Source organism: Hakea prostrata, chromosome 1 (assembly GCF_041222555.1).
Source record: "Hakea prostrata isolate BN-2017 chromosome 1, UWA_Hpros_2, whole genome shotgun sequence".
Classification (NCBI taxonomy): domain Eukaryota; kingdom Viridiplantae; phylum Streptophyta; class Magnoliopsida; order Proteales; family Proteaceae; genus Hakea; species Hakea prostrata.
Genome location: NC_142600.1, coordinates 19,941,378 through 19,960,180, shown reverse-complemented (window position 1 = coordinate 19,960,180; position 18,803 = coordinate 19,941,378). Strand labels below are relative to the sequence as shown.

At 38.0% G+C, this 18,803-nt stretch overlaps 2 protein-coding genes across 2 annotated transcripts; both read left to right on the top strand.

The window, feature by feature from the left end:
* The first annotated feature begins 275 nt into the window (after window positions 1-275).
* On the top strand, window positions 276-7,425 carry KT1 (potassium transporter 1). Its single transcript, XM_089147753.1, has 9 exons — window positions 276-410; window positions 1,027-1,270; window positions 1,902-2,144; window positions 4,699-4,749; window positions 4,841-5,101; window positions 5,233-5,285; window positions 5,392-5,506; window positions 5,592-5,846; window positions 5,985-7,425. The coding sequence occupies exons 1-9, from the start codon at window positions 354-356 to the stop codon at window positions 6,992-6,994; spliced, it is 2,289 nt and encodes a 762-aa protein (XP_089003879.1). The 5' UTR covers window positions 276-353; the 3' UTR covers window positions 6,995-7,425.
* Window positions 7,426-9,635: 2,210 nt separating this feature from the next.
* On the top strand, window positions 9,636-10,968 carry LOC149028143 (putative transcription factor bHLH107). The gene is made up of 2 exons (XM_089147818.1): window positions 9,636-9,923; window positions 10,438-10,968. The coding sequence occupies exons 1-2, from the start codon at window positions 9,636-9,638 to the stop codon at window positions 10,966-10,968; spliced, it is 819 nt and encodes a 272-aa protein (XP_089003944.1).
* Window positions 10,969-18,803: the final 7,835 nt, after the last annotated feature.

The following is an 18,803-nucleotide window of genomic DNA, read 5'->3' as shown; positions in this document are numbered from 1 at the left end:
AAGATGTCTAATATATGCTCCAGCATATCATAATCTATGTATCTCGTTATTCAATTTATGAGATTAATGGTTTAATAAACAGTTAAGAATTTTCGGTACTTGTTTGACTTGCCAGTTGCTTCCAAGAACGTTTGTATGAGAGAGAGAGAGAGAGAGAGAGAGAGAGAGAGAAAGGGGAACATTGGAGGCATTTCACAACCTCCTTGAGCACACTTTACCTGCTCTCTACTTGCTTAACTAGCCGCATCCTGCGTCTTCTGCTTTAAATGAACCATTACTGCAATTATTTCCTAACGCTTCTCTGCTTCTTATAACCTCTCTGTCTTTCTTTCTCTCAAAACCCTCTTTCAGTTATGAATCCCACACCACTGGAAAGAGCTTTCGACCAAGGGTCCTTGTCCTCTCAACAGGTAATTTTCATTGCCTTTTGATCTCTGGATTTTTCTTTTCCTCCTAACTTTCTTCTAGTTTCTGCTAATGGGTATTTTGGAGGCTTTGGAATGGTCTTTCTCTCCCTCTGTTTCCTTACCCTTCTTGTTTAATCTTTAGATCGCTGGGTATGGGTGTTGGGTTTGCCATTTGGGGTTCTATTATAGATATGTGGAAGTAATGTGCTTTCTGAGCTATATGCAAGAAGAATAAGGAGACCAAAGGTGGAATTTTCATATTTTATTCTTCAGAATTTTAAACATAACTAGTGTTTCTTTGTCAGTGTAAGTGAAATGCTTACTTAATAAATAATGTAGAACGAAGTAATCTCTCTTTCTTTCTTCTCCTCATTTCAATTGACTGCATATGGTTCCAGCATTTCTTTGTTTTATCTGACTGATATTCGTGATTAAAATAAACGAATTTGGACCCATTCTTCTATCTGGTAAAATGGATGTCTGGTGAAAATCTGCATTGAAGCAGCAGCATTATTTGAATGAATTTCTGTTTATTCTCTAGGCACTTGTATAGTTGTACTTTTCCTCCTCGTCTTTTTGTTTTTTATTAAAGAACTTGGTGTCCTGACTCCTGAACCAGAATATGAAGAGGGTTTCCTGCAAGAACATGCTCATGCTGGCTTACCAGAGCCTTGGAGTGGTTTATGGTGATCTCAGCACCTCCCCTCTCTATGTTTACAAGACCACTTTCTCTGGGAAATTAAGTCTTCACGAGAACGATGAGGAGATTTATGGGGTTCTTTCTTTTATCTTCTGGACCTTCACTCTCATCCCTCTCTTCAAATACATTTTCATTGTGATGTCTGCCGAGGACAATGGTGAAGGTATGACTTTGTATTTGTGACCTTGCAAGTCATAATAGCTGCAACATGGAAAAAGGAAGTGCATACATTTGTATAGAGACTGGTATTCTCTTACCAATCAATAATACAACCAGTTACGCATGGAGTTGGGTGTAGGAATTGGAAGGCAACATGTTTTGGGGAGTTATACCTAGTGGTTGTGGTTTTGAGTTGGGAAACAGCCTCTTCCCAAAGTTCATTGCAGGGACAATGCTGCTTACATTATGACCCATCTCCAGATCCTAGAAAGGAGGGAGCCTTGTATACTGGGTTTTACCCTTTTATTGATATTGGGATGTCTTGTGATTTATATCACTTGCATACCTAAAGAAAGATCGAGTAACATAGTTGTATTCCCACCTTGGAATTTTCCGTAGGAAAAAAATTTGAATTCAGGGTATACATTTCTGTTGAAGAAACAAGGACAAAACTACAAGTTTTGATCAAGAATCTCTGAAAATAGTGAAATCAAAAAAGAATTTTCTGCGACTGCCTAAACCTGTTTCCTGACTACCACGATGATTTACTATTGAATATCCTCTTATATTCTTGGGAATTCTCTTCCTTTTTTAGTTGGGAATCCATTCTCATCAGTTATTCTTCTATGGTGCAGGTGGCACCTTTGCATTGTACTCGCTGTTGTGCAGGCATGCAAGGCTTTCTGTTCTACCTAATCAACAAGCAGCAGATGAGAGGTTGTCTGAATATGGTACTGAAGGATCAGACGCACAACAAAGTTCCATGCTGAACTCGTTCTTTGAGAAGAACCCAAAATTCCGTAATGGCCTACTGATTTTCGTTCTACTAGGTACTTGTATGGCAATTGGTGATGGGATACTTACCCCGGCAATCTCAGGTGACTGGATTGAGTTTATGTTCTCCCAAATTATTCTACTCTCTAGCATAAGTTGTTAAAGATATAGAATAAAGAAAAAGGAACTGATTAAAATGATCTCAACCAACATAAAATTAAAAAGTCAAAGCAAAAAACAGATGAGTTAAAATTTGTTTGTTTAACGATTGTGCTCATCGTAGTATTAGTTATGTGGCTTGGATGATGAAATGAGGCATTACTGATATGTAAAAGTGATCTTAGCGGGATTTATGAGTTTAGGTTATACTCATTCTGTCTTTGGTTGCTTTCCTAGAAAGACTAATAGAAATCCTGAAAATGAAGGAGAAGAGAAGGAGACAATAGAAAGAGAATGATAGAGCAGATCGAGAGAAACTTAGTAGATTCTATTGCTGGGATTTAAATATTTATTTGTACTATGCAATCAATAAGAATCAAAGTTATGGTCAACAAGGAAGCATAAACTAATTAGGAAACTACCTAAGACTCAAATGTAAACCTAACAAAACTACCACCAACACACCCATATCCCATCACAAATTAACATTTCCCCTCAAGCTGGATCATATATAACTCCAATACCCAGCTTGGAACAGCACATCTGGATGGGGGGGGGGGGGGGGGTGCAAAAAGAGACCTTCTGAACTGATCAGCCACCTGGTCAGCAGATGAAACAGAGTAATAATCATATTCTTCATAACATCATCCCTCACAAAGTGAGTCAACTTCAGTATGTATGGTCCTTCCATGAAACATGGGATTGCTTGCAATAGGAGGCAGCTTGGTTATCTCAAAACATCTTTGTAGGCTGGGTTATTGGAGTGCCCAACTTTGAAGACGAGATTTCAGCCACATTTGCTGAGCTGCAGTATTGGCGAGAGCCTACATATTGGATCTAGCCACATTTTGTTGTTTTTTCATATTGCCATGATACAAGATTGCCACTAACAAACATCCAGTAACTTCTGGTAGATCTCCAATCACCATATACTGTGGCCCAATCGGTATTGGAAAACTCTACTAGATCAATATGTTAATGTGGACAACAAATGAGTGCCTTTTGCAGAGCCCCTTTAGGCACCTTAGGGATGAGACAGGCTATCTCCCAGTGAACTTTCTTCAGTGACTGCATAAAATGGCTGATGGCACCCACAATGGAGAGATCTTAGATCTAGTAACGGTTAGATAAATAATTTTTTGTACTGGAGAGTATCAGTAAAGACTTAACCAGTATTGCCAAATCGAAAATCCGTGCTGAATCTATTCTATAGAATTAGCAACACAAAAGGTTTTAATTGAAACATTACTTCGGGTCTTTATTCCATCATTATAATCTTTCAGAAGATAAAATTTTGAACGTAATTTCAGTAAACACACCCATATTTAGAATTGAATATTGCAGAAAATCCTTCACAAATAGGTCGGGGTTGAGATTTCTCAGAACATAAAAAGGCCAGATTGGTACCAACACCTAAATTGTGCTTGCCTGGGAACTTGATGAGACATGTCTTAAAACTTGATAGAAACCTGTTGTCTTGAAGTAAAGTGCATGAGAATAAAAACTGGGATCTTTATTTGCAGACTTTTGTCACTGGTTAGCAGCAGGAATGGTCTTAATATAACCGTAAATTGACAGATCTAGTTGTTCACAATGCATAAACTACACCTTCATCTAAATTATTGCAGTACAATTGCCAGTGCTCCCAAGGGAGATCCACGGTAGACTCTCAAACAAAGGGGAAAAGAAGGCAATTAGTTATCTTGCTCTGACAGCAAGTAACGGATAACCTTAATAGAAAAATTGAAGAAGATGAAGAAGGGAAGGATACAAGAGAGAATACTGTCAGGGAAACACATTCCTCCGAGAGAGAGAGAATGCTGTCAGGGAAACACATTCCTCAGAGAGAGAGAGAGGGAGAATGCTGTCAGGGAAACACATTCCTCTCTTTTTCTTGTCTATGAAAGTGCAGTAAAACAACACATGGAAGGGAACTGCTTCCCTAATTTTTCCCTTCTTAATATTTCCGTTTGCACAATGTCACTGAGAAAAACCAAAAACAGCATCAGTCAACCATATTAATGGCAACTGGTGGTAGTAAAATAGTAGGGAAGAGTAGAGATGCAGAATATCAGTATTAAACTATACAACTGAGTCACTAGATTTTTATTTTATTTATTATTATTGTTTTGGGTATTTAAATCACTTTGCTCTTTTGTGTGATCAATTCCTTCGAATCTGGCAAGTCCTTGGTGAAACTATGAATTGAACCTAACCTTATGTTACATAGTTCTCTAAGTAGGACTGGTGATTTCTATGTCTAGTTGGTGTTCAAATTTAACTACTGTACAATACATCTAAGAACCATATGCATAGTTAAATTCAAATTTCATGGGTCCTTCTGCCCTCAATTTTGTCTCTCTAAAATGTGAAGGAATTTATTCAATGTCTCACTATACTTGGTTTTCCATTTTTCACTCTTTGCTCCAAATTAATTTCACAGTGATTTTTCTTTTAAGTTCATTCCCTAAAGCAGATTTCTGTGGCCTCTTTTGTCAGTTCTTTCAGCAGTTTCTGGTGTCAAAGTTAAGATCACAGAACTTCATGAGAGTGAGTACAGCTGCATCAATTCCTACTCTTCTGAATGTCTTCAAAATGTGATTTTTCTTGAAAAACTCCGCTGAAATGAAGTCTTTCCCAGATTATGTTGTGATGATATCATGCGTCATTTTAGTGGGGCTATTTTATCTTCAGCATCATGGGACACAAAGAGTTGCTTTCATGTTTGCACCAATTGTCACAGCTTGGCTTCTCTGTATCAGCAGTATTGGTATTTATAACATATTCCGGTGGAACCCAAAAATATTTCATGCACTCTCTCCAGTATACATGTTTAAGTTCCTTAAAAGCAATGGCATTGAAGGATGGGTCTCATTAGGGGGAGTTGTTCTTACCATAACTGGTAGCTTTTTCAAACTCCTCACCTGGTCTTTGTTTCATGATGCTAGCTTAAAAGGGAAAAAAAATGTATAAATCTTAGTAACAGAAATACTGAGTCTGAATTAGTTATTTCCATTGGAACACTTTGCTTAGGTGCAGAGACGATGTTTGCTAATTTGGGACATTTCTCTGCATTATCAATCAAGGTAAATAAATCCTCACTAGATACCCAACGCTAATACTAAAATGAAAAGAAGAGTACATATTCTCATTTATTTTCCGGTCAGACTGACTCATATCTACTAACTCCAGGTTGCTTTCACATTTCTTGTATATCCCTGTTTAATTCTTGCTTACATGGGTGAAGCTGCATTTCTCTCCAGACACCATGAAGATATTCAGAGAAGCTTTTATAAAGCTATACCAGGCAAGTGTTTATATCATTACCTAGAAATTTTTGATTGTTTGATTGTTTCATCTTTTTGAGTCTCTGTTTTCATCTCTTCATGTAGAAGCTGTATTCTGGCCTATCTTCATAGTGGCTACATTTGCAGCTATTGTGGGGAGTCAAGCTGTAATATCAGCTACTTTTTCTATGATAAGCCAATGCTGCTCCTTGAATTGCTTCCCCCGAGTGAAGATTGTTCATACATCAAGCACAGTATATGGGCAGATATACATTCCAGAGGTCAACTGGATTCTGATGTGCCTATGTTTGGCTGTCACTGTTGGATTAAAAGACACAAGCATGATTGGTCATGCATATGGTATACATCTATACTCTTTAGTTTAATGAGTTAGTGCATGTCGTATGGGTGTGTGCATGTGACTTTGTGTATTTGTAATTGTGCTTCTTGGTCATGACATGACATGAACTGAGACTGATTTTGTTTCTTGCTCAACAGGACTTGCAGTTATCACTGTTATGTTTGTGACAACTTGCTTGATGTCTATGGTGATGACAATTGTGTGGAAGAAAAGGATAGCTATCACTGTTGGATTCCTGCTGTTTTTCGGATCAATTGAGCTACTCTACCTTTCAGCATCTTTCATCAAAGTCCCAGAAGGTGGGTGGATTCCACTTGTTCTGTCTCTTATCTTCATGGGCATCATGTATTCATGGAACTATGGCACGTTGCAGAAACACAAATTTGACGTAGAGAGTAAAGTATCCTTGGATAGGATAATAGCCTTAGGGCCTAGCCTTGGCATGGTCAGAGTCCCAGGAATTGGGCTAGTTTACACCAATTTGGTGACAGGGGTACCAGCAGTTTTTGGACACTTCGTGACAAACTTGCCTGCTTTCCATGACGTGTTAGTTTTCGTGTGTATAAAATTTGTTCAGGTTCCCCATGTTAGCGAAGGGGAACGTTTTCTCATTGGCAGGGTTGGCCCAAAAGAGTTTAGCATGTTCAGGTGTATTGTGAGGTATGGTTACAAGGATCTACACCAAGAAAATTATGATTTTGAGAATAAATTGGTATCTGGGATAATACAATTCATAGAAATGGAAGGAGAAGATTGCTTGTTGACCATGACAACCAAATCACATTGGGAGTTTGGCATCTCAGATGTTGAAGCCCCCGATGTTCCAGGTCCCATTTTCACCTATCCAAGACGTGAAGAACATACAGTGTGGTCACTATCTGATGTCCAAATGGTGAAACCTGAGGCTGGACTACTGGAGAGTTCTCTCAAATCTGAGTCCCAGCAGATCATTAAAGCTAGAGAATCTGGAGTGGTTTATATTCTTGGTCACTCTTATGCAAAGGCCAAACAATCATCCTCCCTTCTAAAGAAATTCACCATCAATGTCATTTTTGCTTTTCTAAGCAAGAACTGCAGAGGATCTGATGCTTTTTTGAATGTGCCTCATACTTGCCTGCTGGAAGTTGGCATGATTTACCATGTCTAGCACTATGGAAATAACCTTGCTGCTTCATGAGGTTCCCGGCCTCCACCCGAGGCAAGAAGGCACAGATGGTTTGAAAACACAGCCACTCAGAACAACAGTGCTGAAGATAATAACCTTGTGAAGTCTTAACTTTGATTTAGTTCATGATCCAGAAGGAGAAGAATCATTGTTTAAGTTCCTTAGTATCCACAAAAGGCCTTGAGGAAATATCAGCGTACGCTGTTTATAGCATCTTGGATTTACACTCTCATCTGAATTGAAGTGCCAGGATGCCAGGTTTTTTTTTCTTCTTTCTTTTCAGAACTACATTCCATACAGATGTATAAAGCCAAGAGCCTCACCCTGTATATATGGGTTGTGGCATAATTGAATATCATACATAAATTTAAACCCTCTGAATATGTACTAATGTATAAAAATACCTGTATGCTATCTGCTAACTGATGCTTTGTACTTTCTAGCTTTAGAATCTTTCCAGACCTAGAATCTCTATTAAGAAAGACCTGTTCAATAACCAAGAACACCATCCTTAGCAGTCTCCAAACTCCTCAGAAGTCTTTGTTCCATTTGTATACATAACCATTTTCTGGGCTCTGTCTGAGCCCATGGTTATCCAAGGAACTGAAGCAGAACTTCTGGTCTTGTACCCATCGGTTAGATCCAAATGAAGTGGCATGTATTATTACTTGGGAACCTTTGAATCCAAGCCCAAGCTCAGCTCGTTCGAGTGTTCAGTTTATAGTTCGTAATCAAACCCCAGAAGCTGATCATCCTTGCCTGCCCCGGCAAAAACTGCTGGCGATTCAAGACCCCACAAACTCAGTCCAACAAATATGTTATGTAAAAATGACAGAAAACTCAATCCAAACCAGAAACTGATAATTCACCACCATCTGATCTTTATCTTCTTTTTTCTTCAAAGCTATCTTCCACTGCTTTGATGATAGAGACATGGGCGTGAAACTATAATTATATCCAAGCACGCAGTTCTTCAATATGGTTGTCCTTTCACCAATCCAATCCAATCCAATCCAAGATCAGTAAAAGTTAAAAACTTGAAACGGTTAGGAAAGAAAATGAGAAGATGAGGAAAGTACAAGGAAGGAAGAAGGTAGAATTAAGTGGTTGATAAAATGTCGCATCAAATAGTTAAAAGTCAAGTTTGAGGGTGAGTCATCAATTTTACCATGAAAAAGACGGTCACTGAAAGTAACAGTAAAAGAGTCCTCCTGCCATGAATGAACAGAGCAACACAGTTGAGAGAGAGAGAGAGAGAGAGAGAGAGAGAGAGAGAGAGAGAGAGTGAAGATTCTGATTACACAAATCAATCAAGCAGTCGGTGGTGGAGTTTTATGATGTCGTTGAAGTTTTCTAGTGGCTTCCATGGACAAGGACAAGCTATGCCAAAAAAAAAAAAGGAAAAAGAAAAGAAATTTGCAATGCTCAGTACAATAAGGGAAGAAAGAGAAGAAAGGTAGGGTGGAGAATTAGTCTCTAGTTGCCAATTCATTACAAAAGAAAATACCCAAAAGAAGAGGTTATCAAACAAGTCCTCAATGACAATCAATGGCATGGGAAGCATGGATTCCAAATCCTCTCCACAGTACCATTGGCACGCCTATGTCCGCCCAACTGTGACTCTGTGAGGGTGTAAGAATTGAGTGAGACTTGAATGCTAAATGCGCAACAGCTACTGTCAACGGTTGAGATCAAAATCTTGATCATCCGTCTCGCAGGTTGAAAACGAGACAGACGGTTGAGAGTTCGATCTCAACCGTTGGCAGCACTTAATGCATAACACTGAAATAATCGAAAAGAATGAGAAGATGACATCCCCAAATGGAGAGGATCTGAATTTGAAAAGCATCACATTCTTTCAGCATAGGTTTTAGTTTTGGATGTATTTGATACTCTCTTTTGTAATACATTCTATTACAATATTTTTAATTCAGACAAGCTAAGAACTTGTCATATATTATCTCTTATACAGTTATCTTAACAAGGCAGTGTCATTATGGTCACATCCGTCTCTTATTCAGACTTTAAAACTTTGTAACTAAAAAAATGTGATCACATATCAAAATTTACGAGTCATGCGAACAATAATGAATAAAGACTCCATAAATCCCACATCGTTCAACCATCCATCACAACCCAAAAGTGCACGTGATCATAATCATTCAATTTTGTGTCATGCGTACTCTGACAAGATATGAAGATTCTACATTAGGTAATAAAACTTTGGTTGCAACTTGCCATATAAAGCGTCCAAAATTTCGAAGTACGTTTTTATTATTGTTTGTGTTTTATTTTTGTTAAATAATCTAACTGATGTTTTTATATTAATAAGGCGAACCACTCCACACGGGAAGATCTAACCCAAATATGATTGTCCTTGTCCGGTTGTCCCATCACTATCAATAAATGAAAATTTTTGGGTAGAGTCAATAAATGAAAATTTACTCAGCAACACACAAAATCTTCTTCTTCCTTCTTTTACTAGTTGTCTTTCTCTAAAGCTACTATAAATCTGAGCAGAAGTCATATCCATTCTTGTTCATTGTTGCTGCTGCTGCTATTCATGTGGTTCTAAATTATAATAGCTTGTGTTGTTTCTTAGTCGGTCGTAGTTAGCTTGTACATGGATAAATACTTGTTCCCTGCCTGGCATGGAGAGTCTCGCTACCACATTAATCCACATAATAGGGCATCCTTTGCCGGTGGCCTTGCATGGCCATCACCACCACCACTTCCTTACGCTTCCACTTCTCATCATGGTGTTCCTTTTTCTTCAATATCCACTGGACCTACTACAGAAGATAGAGCTGCTGCAGCTTCCAAGAGCCACAGCCAAGCTGAGAAGCGCCGTAGAGAGAGGATCAATGCTCACCTCGCCGCTCTCAGGAAACTCATTCCTCGATCAGATAAGGTACGTGTAATTAACTTTGAAATAATTAAACGATACAGTAAATCAATTATGTGTGTGTAAGAGAGAGAGAGAGAGAGAGAGAGAGAGAGAGAGAGAGATTCCATGTATGTATCAACTAGATCTAGATAGGCTGAGTTGAAAAGAGTTCTAGGGTTGTGGTAGAGTAGTACAAGAGTCGTGCTGTTAGATAAAGTGGTGAAGGACATGGTACTATACCTAGATGACGAGAGTCTAGTAGCCAATGCATTCTATGGACTCTCTAATCACTTGGAGTACCGCCCCAATAAGTCTCACCTGCCATTAGGCCTACTTTGATTTTCTTTGAGTAGTAACCTAATGATGTTGGTAAACCCTAAAAACATCTTACCCCAAAAAATAAAAATCCTAAGAACATATAGTTAAGGAAAACCCTAAATAAGTAGCAAATGACCTTTCAGATATCAGGATAAAGCATGCAGAAATGAGCTTAATAAGTTTTTTTTTTTTTTTTCGTTTTCCTCTGTGTGTGTTGCAGATGGATAAGGCCACCTTGTTAGGCAGCGTAATTGAACATGCCAAGGATTTGAAGACGAGAACAGCTGAGATTAGTAAAACCATACTAATCCCCACTGAAGTGGATGAAGTCACCATTGATTGCGAACAAGAAACTACAGAGCCCACCAGCGGTGACAACAGCGAAGGAAACATTTTCATCAAGGTGTCTGTCTGTTCTGAAGATCGACCAGAACTTTTCACAGATATAATGGAAGCCATCAAAAGCTTGAAGCTAACTATAGTCAAGGTAGATATGGCCACTGTAGGTGGTAGGGTAATAAACGTCATGATCCTCAATGCCAAGAATCATGACAAGGGTACTTCCTTGAACTCCCTCAAACAAAATCTCACTAAGGTTCTAAATCGAGTTGCTTCATCTCCAACAACACTGATGAATGCTCGTGCAAGCAAGAGGCAGAAGATCATGTTACCATCCTATTACTCCGATTCTCAGGTTGATCCTTTCTCATATGTTACTTCTCGTTCGATTTCTCACTCTCAGACCTTTTAAGTTAACCTTTAAACCACTAGCTTCTCCTTAATTTGATTTCGATTCATTCCTAGTTTGGGTTGTTTCATGAGATCAAGGATATTTTCTGTTACTCTTCAGCGAGCTTGTGATTGTCGTTGTTGTTGTCTTGGATGAATAAAGGCACATAAAGAGTTTGTCGAGAATACTATTGGAAGGCTGTGCCCAGATACAAATGATCAAACAAGAAAAACAAACAATGGGGTTTCACCCCAACCAGAAAAGAAAGAGAAAATACAAATTTATATCCCGTAAGAATTGAAGGGTACCAACGTGAACAGATCTACATTTTGTTGCTGCAATTAATTTCATACCAATTCGTTTCTCTTTCCCAAAAAAGGGTCATAGCATGAGGTAGGTTATAATCCTTGATGACACAATAACGGAGTAGGTGCAAGAGCTTGAAATTGTGAACTGAAGAAGATACATGTAAATATGTAATGTTCACTCACTCCCATGAAATATACATACAGCCGCAATGAACTATAAAAGGCTTGGATTTACTGCGGAGAATCTATTGAAGAATTTTGACTTTTACAGTAGCAATCATCATTAGATAGAACCCTTTCACCTCGAAGTCATGTGTGTGTGTGATTCTCAAATCCTTAATTTAATGGCAATAGAAAAGGAGAATTCATAGCATGCGTGACAATGATGATAAGAAAAAGGCCCATCAAATTCATGAATATTAATTAATTATGTTAATTCATGACCACAGATCCACAACGATAAAACTGACCCAAAAGAAAAAAGGGTAATTTTCATCCGGACCCCCTAAGGTTTGGTCCAGGTCACTTTTAGTCCAAAAAAAATCTTCCTTTGCATATGGTTCCCCTGGGATTTCTAAAAATGATTAATTAAGGACAAATCATAATTTGATGACCAAAATACCCTTATAGTGCAATGGTCAAGATTACATCATATATGCCCTTTCGATCTAACGGTTTATATTAAAAAGAAAATTTTTAATTACAATTTTAATCTTTTTATTTTATTTTCAAGGATCTTAAGAATTCAAATTTATAAACTTACACCCTTGATTGAAAATCAATAAAATCTCATTCCCATTACAGAAAGCATGAGAGGGACAATTAGGGTTTTGGATCTGCTCCTTCTCCTGGAAACCAGAAATAGATGTTTAACAAGGGTATCGCTTAGGCATGTACTCAGCAACAAGTAACCTCTCATCGCCATCACAGCAATAACCGATCAAATTCGCGAGGCAACTTCCTGACGCCCCAAGCTTTCTCCTAAAACCCACCGGGAAGGAAGAGAAAAATGATTAGAATCAAGTAAAAGAGGGGAGGAAAAACACCCAAAACCTAAGGCGTAATGAAGAAACGGGATTGAGAGAAGAGAATTAGAAAACCCAAATGACAAATGAGAGAGGGATGCAATACAGCAAACTGCTTGGGATCTGGCCAGGCAAATTTGGTGAATTTCTTGATAGCGATCCATTGGCGATTCTGAAGACGACTCTTGTAGACTAGATTGGGGGCTTTCTCCCCACTCTTGGAAATGATAAACTCCAAGCTAAGGTTGTTGGTGGCGGCTTTAAGATCGGAAAGTGAAAACTTGGAGAAAAAACTCCAACAGCAACAACATTAGGGTTCGAATCACCAGCTTGAGGTGGGTGCTTCAACGGTGGAATTTGGCTGTGACGTTGTTGTACGTTGTTGTACCTTGTCTTTATCTGTTCGAGCCTTCCTTTTTAAGAGCGATAAGAGCGATGATTCACAGCAACCCATTTTAAGAGCGATAAGGCTGTGATGATTCGCTCAACTCACTTGTCAGTTTGATTGAGAAAGCTCTGGAATCATTAAGAAGAAGAAGAACAAACAGAAGAAAAGAAATCTAATCTGGTTCATTGCAGATCAAAACCCTAATTGTCCCTCTCATGCTTTCTGTAATGGGAATGAGATTTTATTGATTTTCAATCAAGGGTATAAGTTTTTGTAAATTTGAATTCTTAAGATCCTTGAAAATAAAATATAAAGATTAAAATTGTAATTAAAATTTTCTTTTTAATATAAACCGTTAGATCAAAATGGCATATATGATACAATCTTGACCAAATTATGATTTGTTCTTAATTAGTCATTTTTAGAAACCTCAGGGGAGCCATATGCAAAAAAAGACTTTTTTTGGACTAAAAGTGACATGGACCAAACCTTAGGGGGTCCAGATGAAAATTACCCAAGAAAAAATGACTGATAGTAATAATGATAAGAATGAAGGCTGGAAGACCACGAGAAATTAGAGCTAGCTGCAGTGGACTTCGGAGGGAGGATGAAGATCTCTAACAATGGCACCCATAAGCGATGAATTTATCATGAAACTGGTTTGTTTTCTTCTATTGGGTATCAACTGTTGTACAGTTCAAGTGCTTCTGTATCTGTACTCTGTGCATCTATGTAAATCAAATTTTATGAGTCTGTGGTGAGCTATCAACCAAAGGGCAATGCCTATAAATAGACTGGGCAGGACCCACTCTTGCAATTTTCTTTATTTTATTTTATTTTGGGTTGGGGGAGGCGGGGGCCTAAAAATTGTTGTAATTGTGAACTTATATGTTGTATTTATCTTATTTAATAAATTATACTTCCCTCGAAGATGGGATTACTTGCTAGTACAAAATGGTGGTCTCCAGAGGTGGCGCAAATTATCATTAACATTTCACTTCCTTACCAGCCTACTGAATATCAAATAATTTGAAAATTAACTGCTTTAGGAGCATTTACAGTCAAACTTACATAAGAGCTACAAAAGTCCATGCAAAGAACAAATAGTGAACATGCTATCAATCTGCATTGGAAAATGCTGTGGAGAATACCTTTACAACCACGAGTATTACATTTTGCATGGATAACATTGCTTCAAAAGCTACCAATTGCCGATCTTCTTATAGTAGAGGTTGCATTCTATCCATTTTGTGCTTGTTTTGTGGTCAACAGGAAGCTTCTATAGAACATATTTTTTTGTTGTGTCAATTCACTTCTAAAGTGCAGAGTGAGTTACTCTCCCACCCAAGAACCAAACATTTAGTCTCCAAACTCATTTATGGACAATTCTACATCAGTACACTTATTAAAACATTAACAAGGAATTAAGTAAGAGAATTCTCATCACCTTCTAGCAACTGTGGCAATTCTGCACTTCTCTAATTGATAATTCAGCACTCCCCATGCCAAAACAAGCAGCAATAACTACCACAATTAGATCCTGAAGATTGCTAATCAACTATAGCGTTCAGCTTAAAACACAGAGGCAAGTGATAGTTTAGCAGATATTACTAGCAAAGCCTCTTTTTATAAAGGTGAATGTTGATGGATCATCCTTTGTAGAGAAACATCTCTCAGGTTTTGGAGAAGGTCCTTTCCTATTCGCATTCGGAGAAGGTTGCGGTTATTAGGACTCTATAGTAGCCAAAACTCTAGCCATCAAAAAAGCTCTACATGGGTGTTCTAATCTAGCCTTTTCACATGTGCATATTGAGAGTGATAATCAAGCCTTAATTGATATGCTCACAAAGCCCACAGAAAAACCCTAGAAGGTGTTTCATGTACTAAATGATGCCTGAGACAAGATGGCCACTTTCACTGGTATCTGCTTGTCCCATGTTCATCGGGAAACAAATTGTCAAGGGACCCTATCATTAAGAAGGCAGCGTTAACACAGGAATAGAATGTTGTCTTTCCTTCTCAGCCTCGTCTTGTTCAGCTCGGCCTCTTCTTTTAGATACATTAGTTTGTACTAGGGATTTTTCCCTTCTCTAATAAAATAATCAAATATACTTTACAACCAAAAAAATAAAATAAAAAATCATACTTCTGATTTCTTGGTGTCTGGTTTTGTGAGATTCCTTAGCTTCACATCAGAAAAAAAGGAAGAGCTAAAAGTATTGCTTATTTATAGACAATGCAATATTTGTTTACTTTTATTAGGTTTAAGTATTGTATTTATGCAATGTGAACAAGATATTTTGGATCAACTAAGAAGGTGCCTCCAAATAGGTAGTTTGGATCTTGAGTCCAAATCACCTCCCCGTTAGGGAATAACAAAGTGCTCCCTTGACGGTTTTTTATCACATAAATAGGGGTGGGATCCTTTGGATTCCCATGTTTCGTTAATTTTTTATATTTATACGGTAGGCGTCAGGGTAGCACATTGTTCTCCTAGATAGGGAGGTGATCCGGACTCTTTTTCCTCTCCTTAGAGAAGCTCTCCTTTTATACTCTACTTATGGACTTAATAGAGATTTTGTCTTCCTCCTCTCTGGTTTGCTCATTTGTCTTCCATTTTTAGTAGTGAACATTCTTGAGACAACCATAGTAATTACTATGGTGGGTGGAGGGGGTGGGGGGTGCACCATAGTGGTTTGGGGTTATTTGGTCTTGGAGCTTATGATGCATTACACCTAATAGCACATAGCCAAGCGTCTCAGTACCTTAAAGATAGTATCATCAACACGTCTCAATTTCAATTTGTTTGTGGCTGTAGTCTTATAAAGTAGAGCTGCAACAGTGACAAGTTGGGTTGGGTTTTTCAAAACTCCATTCCGGCCGTTAATGTTCTTAGCTAAGTTCATTCTTGCCTTAACCTTGACATAGAACCCTAACAGGTCAAGCCAAGCCCTATCCCATCCTTTCCTGATGGTTCATAATTGGACCAAGTTAAGATGAGTTGGCCATGCCGCTATCCTGTCCTTGATTGACCTTATTCTCGACCTTGGCCCAAGTCCTAGTAAATTTGATATAAAATTTTTAACCTAAAAAAAAAATACAAATTTAAATAACATTAACCCTAAAAGAAAGTTAAATTCTAGCAATGATTGCTTTCTCAATTGATTTTGAGTTTGTTTGAGATCAAGGAAAAATTTAGGGTAAAAAAATTAAGATGGTCAAGAAGGGCGGGGTTTAATAAACAGTAATTCCAAGCTTGCCCTAAGGTCAAAATATTGAGCCCATGCCCCACTCAGGTTCAGCGTGGGTTGGAGCCAAAAAATAAATAAAAAATTAACAATCAAAATACATGAAACAACTCTTCCAACATCTTAACCTACTCTATGGATATCTATTCTACCCCAAATCTGCTTGTGCTTGAAGTCTTATCAAATGCTTGTGGAACAACTACTCTTCTAACGTCCACACTCTTCTATTCATACTAATTCTACTGCAAAAGGTCCCCCACCTATCCAGAATATTGTATTGGTATTGGTATTGGTATTAATATCCTTTATTCTCATATTATTAGTGAGCTAGCCAATATAAATGCAGAAATGTTGTTCCCTCACAGTATTATTGAAATAAAATGAGAAACGAAATTGTTCTGAGCATTTATAATTCTTGCCTTTGCTGAGCTCAGGCTAATAAATCTTGTTACCCTGGCACGATCTAGGATATATATGGAAGCTGCTAGAATAGCAGCTGGGGCAGCGCCTCTTCCCTGCTCATTTATTTTGAAAGAGAAACACTTGTATCAAAATTTGAAATAATGAATGCATGGCAGAAATCGCATTCTTTTCAGAAATGGTATTCTTATCATACTGGGAATATTAAATTCACGGGAGACATGGGGTGGTGCACCGTGCTTCTTGTGTGGTGATCACTTATCAGAAAGAACACAGTTTAATTACTGAAAGAATCGAATGAAGAAGATTTCTTCCGTAAGATTTCCTATCCTAAATCCCAAAACCCAGAGGTGATCGGGTTTGACTCTTAAATCGACAGATTAGATGTCCAACATATTGGCGCTGGAGTGAATGCAAGAAACAAAGTAGAATGGTAGAACCTAAAGCATCGTAGAGTGACAGCTCGAGTAGATAAAACCCCAAAAGTTTCAAGATTTTAGATAATAATAATGGTTTTGAAAGACCATAACGGATCTGTTATGGTTTGAATTTGATTTTTGAATTCAAGTTTTTTAATTCAATTTTTTAATTTAAATTTGAATATTGTAAACGAATCTTGTACAACAGCCATGTTTATTTATAAATACATAAGACTTACCTATCAAGGTAAGCAACCTAGTTATCAAAATTAGAGTTTTTTCTTTACATTCTTTCATGGTATTAGAGCTAAGGTTTTGATAGGTTTGTATTGGCTGAATGGCAAAAGAAGAAAAAAAAAACACTCGGAGAAAGATGATACTCCCCGCACAGCATTGATGGTCTCACGCTCCCAGCTCCTCATCCATCGTACGTAGGTTGTAGGGGCACCAAGATGTCATTTTTCCTTTTTTTGGTACCAACTACCAAATTGCTTCAGTCCTATGCATGTCCAGCCTACGGTGGAAATTGAAATCTGGTCAAAATTAGGATCTCGACCGGTCGTTGCTTTAAATAGGAATAAGTGCAACGAGTGATCGAGATGAAAATGTCGACTAGGTTTTGATCTCAACTGTTGCTAGACAATAAAGGCGTAGGAATGATGCAAGGTCTTTTTTGGTAGCAAGGGCACCAAGATGTCGTACCCCCCTATGGCCCTAGTAAACGTATAAGAAGCATCAAGTCCAGATCCTTTCCACAGTACCACAGGCAGGCCTATGTCAGCCCAACTGTGATTGTGTGAGGCTAAAAGAATGGAGTGAGACTTGAATGATACGCATTAAATGCGTAGCACATACTGCTAACGGTCGAGATCGAAATCTCAGGAAATATTGACTGAGATTTCGATCTTGACTTTCGGTCTCACTTTTAATCACCTACGAGACGGACGGTCGAGATTTCAATGTCGACCATTGGCAACACTTAATGCGCAATACTGAAATTGAACAAAAAAGAATGAGGGAATAGCATCCCCAAATCGAGAGGATTTGAATTTGGAAAGCATCACATTCCTTCAACATAGGTTTTAGTTTTGGACATATTGGACACTCTCATTTGTAGTGTAATACATTCTATGCCAATATTTTTAATTCAGACAAGCTAGGGACTTGTCATATATGATCTTTTATGGTGTTATCTTAACAAAGCAATGTCATTATGGTGACATCGGTCTCTCATTCAGACTTTAAATCTTTTTAACTATAAAAATGTGGGATTTTTTTTGCTTTAGTTAATGTGCAAGACCATTCAGTCAGCCATTGGATGAACTTCCAGCAAATCATGGCCGTTTGTAGATTTTGGAGCGGTTAAATGAGGTTTTGTCAGTAAACTGCTCGATTTACTCCAACAAACCGTTTGACCGTTTTACGAACCAATTTATACACTTTCAAATGCGGGGGGAAAACACAACCAAAGCGCTCTTGCGAGTTTTGTCATTTATCCTAATTTCAGAAGACGCTCTGATCGAAGCTTGAAGAAGAAGACGAAATCGTGTTGCAGTTGAATGATTCTCCCCCACGAGTCGAAACCCTTGTTGCGTTTTGTAAGCTCCAATCCTGTGTTTTTCGGTTTGTTTCCCCCCCCCCTTCCTTTTAGGAGTAGTTGCGGTTGTGAAAACGAATTTCTTTGAATCAATTCTTGCGTAACAATCCCCTCAATCTCTGTTTTCTCTCACACATTTCTGTGGTTAGCATTATCAGTTGTGACTTTTCATTCATATAACAGTTCTATAATTTGAACTAGGCTACAAGGACCCCTTGTTACCAGAAATGGGTCTTGTCTGTTATTTGTTGAGCATTGTTTTGCTTATAATGTTGTTTGAATGGTTGCTAATAAAGTGATTTGTAATATGGTTATTTTTTTCTTAATGATCTAACATGTTTGATTTTTTAGGTGAATCCTTAACTCAATTGGAAGAGTACCTAGATATTATCTGGGGATGATGGTTATATCCCATGCATCAGGGTTCTTCTTCCATATCTAGAATGCTTGT

Excerpts from the sequence above, each read along its gene's own strand:
- KT1 (XM_089147753.1), top strand. The coding sequence starts at position 354 with ATGAATCCCACACCACTGGAAAGAGCTTTCGACCAAGGGTCCTTGTCC. Across the intron at positions 1,271-1,901 it reads TGCCGAGGACAATGGTGAAG|GTGGCACCTTTGCATTGTAC; the intron begins GTATGACTTTGT and ends TCTATGGTGCAG. Across the intron at positions 4,750-4,840 it reads GATCACAGAACTTCATGAGA|ATTATGTTGTGATGATATCA; the intron begins GTGAGTACAGCT and ends AGTCTTTCCCAG.
- LOC149028143 (XM_089147818.1), top strand. The coding sequence starts at position 9,636 with ATGGATAAATACTTGTTCCCTGCCTGGCATGGAGAGTCTCGCTACCAC. Across the intron at positions 9,924-10,437 it reads TCATTCCTCGATCAGATAAG|ATGGATAAGGCCACCTTGTT; the intron begins GTACGTGTAATT and ends TGTGTGTTGCAG.